The sequence below is a fragment of the Sprattus sprattus genome, assembly GCF_963457725.1.
Source record: "Sprattus sprattus genome assembly, contig: scaffold_73, whole genome shotgun sequence".
Lineage (NCBI taxonomy): Eukaryota > Metazoa > Chordata > Actinopteri > Clupeiformes > Clupeidae > Sprattus > Sprattus sprattus.
In genome coordinates, this window is record NW_027666820.1 from 100,001 (window position 1) to 102,500 (window position 2,500).

A 2,500-nucleotide genomic window follows, 5' to 3' on the forward strand; every position below is an offset into this window, starting at 1 on the left:
TGTGTGTGTGTGTGTGTATGTGTGTGTGTGTGTGTGTTTGCCAACTGCAGAAGGTATTAAAAGTTTGGGGTGATGTTTCTATGAATCTCACACAACACAGTCATGGAGGAGACGACAGCACAGAGATACAGCACAGCTTAGACATTATGAGGTATGGGTGTGTGTGTCTGAAGGAGCCACGGAAGAGTGTGTGTGGGAGAGTGATTGTGTGTGTGTGTGTGTGTGTGTGTGTGTGTGTGTGTGTGTGTGTGTCTGGGGGGGGTGTGGGGGGGGGATAGAAGAGGCAGCATGAAAGACAGACGCTGAAGTGTGTGTGTGTGTGTGTGTGTGTGTGTGTTTTCCTGCTAATCTCACTGAGGTTTATCTCTGTGAGCCAGTATGCACGACTGTAGTGAGTGTGTAGTGTGTGTGTGTGTGTGTGTTTGCACAACTTTAGTGAGTGTGTAGCCAATGTGTCTGTGTGCATGTTTGAAGTCCTGTGGTTTGATCTCAAGTTATAGATTTACCTGTTTGTGGAAGTATGTGTGTGTGTGTGTGTGTGTGTGTGTGTGTGTGTGTGTGTGTGTGTGTGTTTGTGTGTTTGCACAACTTTAGTGAGTGTGTAGCCAATGTGTCTGTGTGCATGTTTGAAGTCCTGTGGTTTGATCTCAAGTTATAGATTTACCTGTTTGTGGAAGTATGTGTGTGTGTGTGTGTGTGTGTGTGTGTGTGTGTGTGTGGCATCATGAATTAATATCTTTGAAAATGTAATTTGAATGCTCTTTGAATGTGTGAGTGAATCGGAGTGTGTGTGTGTGTGTGTGTGTGTGTGTGTACTATGATGCCGAGAGCTGGGAGATGGAGCTCACACACAAGATTCTCTCACAGAGGTCAGGGAGGAGAAGGAGAAGAAGGAAGGGATGGACAAAGAGGAAAAGAGTGAAAGAGTGAAATGGAGAAAGTGCAGGCAAACACACATATTAGTTTCAACTTTTTGAATTTGAATTCATCTGATCTGGAGACAGAAATCTCACACTACTCGTATTTCACACACACACACACACACACACACTACTCGTGATTCAAGAGAAATCTCACACTACTCGTGATTCAAGAGAAATCTCACACTACTCGTGCCTAACACACACACACACACACACACACACACACACACACACACAGACACTACGCGTGCCTCGCACACACACACACACACACACACACTACTAGTGATTCAAGAGGATGAGGTAAGGAGAGGAAACTCATAGGGACCAACCACCATGATGACGTTCACACACACACTATAGACACAAACACACACTTAACACACAGACACACACACTAGACACAAACACACACTAGACACAAACACACTTATATGAATACACGCACAACTAACAAACACTGACACTTATGTGAACACACACACACACACACACACACACACACACAAACAAGACACAAACACTGACACACTTATATGAATACACACACACACACACAAACACAATAGACACAAACACTGACACACTTATATGAATACACACACACACACACACACACACACACACACACACACAAACACCGACACACTTATATGAACACACACACACACAAGACACAAACACTGACACACTTATATGAATACACACACACAACACACACAACACACACAAACACACTGCATAGAAACACACTTATATGAAGACTCAAGAAGAGAATTCTCATTGACTACAGACTAACATTGAGCGTCACCAGAGACACACCCACATGTCCTCCCATTGGCCACTGCCTTAAGGTGGGTGTGGCTGTGGGTGTGGTTTGAGGCTCACCTGTGACGTTGATTGGGACGATGTCAGTGAGGACAGCTTGGGCCTGTCGTCTCATTCGCTCCTCTGGGGTGGGGAGAGGCGGGGCTTGGGCGCAGGAGGCGGGGTCATCAGCGTCAGCTCCCTCCCCCTGCAGCGGTGTCTGAGCCCTCATTGGCTGGGAAGAGTTCTCGTCTTCCATGGATGATGTGCAAGACTAGAGGAGGGAAGGAGCACAGTGAGACTCTTCTTATTATGTGTGTGTGTGTGTGTGTGTGTGTGTGTGTGTGAAGATGTGCAAGACTGGAGGAGGGAAGGAACACGGTGAGACTCAGATAATCAGAACCCCGAAAACTGTGTGTGTGTGTGTGTGTGTGTGTGTGTGTGTGTGTGTGTGTGTGTGTGTGTGAGCGTGTGTGTGTCTGTCCATACTAATGCCATCATGACCTTCTGAGTTGACCTCAGAACTAAGGCACAGGATTTATTGGAGGATGGAGAGAGATAGAGAGAGGGAGAGAGAGAGAGAAGAAGAGAGAGAGGGGGTGAGAGAGAGAGAGAGAGAGAGAAGAAGAGAGGGATGGAGAGAATGATAGAGAGACAGAGAAGAAGAGAGAGAGGGGGTGAGAGATAGAGAGAGATAGAGAGAGAGAGAGAGAAGATGCGATAGAGGGGATGAGAGATAGAGAGAGAGAGACAGAGAAGAAGAGAGAGAG

General features: G+C 46.4%; 1 protein-coding gene across 1 annotated transcript in view; it reads right to left on the reverse strand.

Moving 5' to 3' along the window:
- Positions 1-2,500, reverse strand: part of nhsl1b (NHS-like 1b) — a gene marked incomplete at its 5' end in the record, with an annotated part of 34,365 nt that overhangs the window by 20,107 nt on the left and 11,758 nt on the right. Inside the window, one exon of the mRNA XM_080860994.1 lies at positions 1,812-2,004. Within this exon, the coding sequence (XP_080717120.1) occupies positions 1,812-2,004 (193 nt within the window). The remainder of the gene's footprint in view (positions 1-1,811; positions 2,005-2,500) is intronic.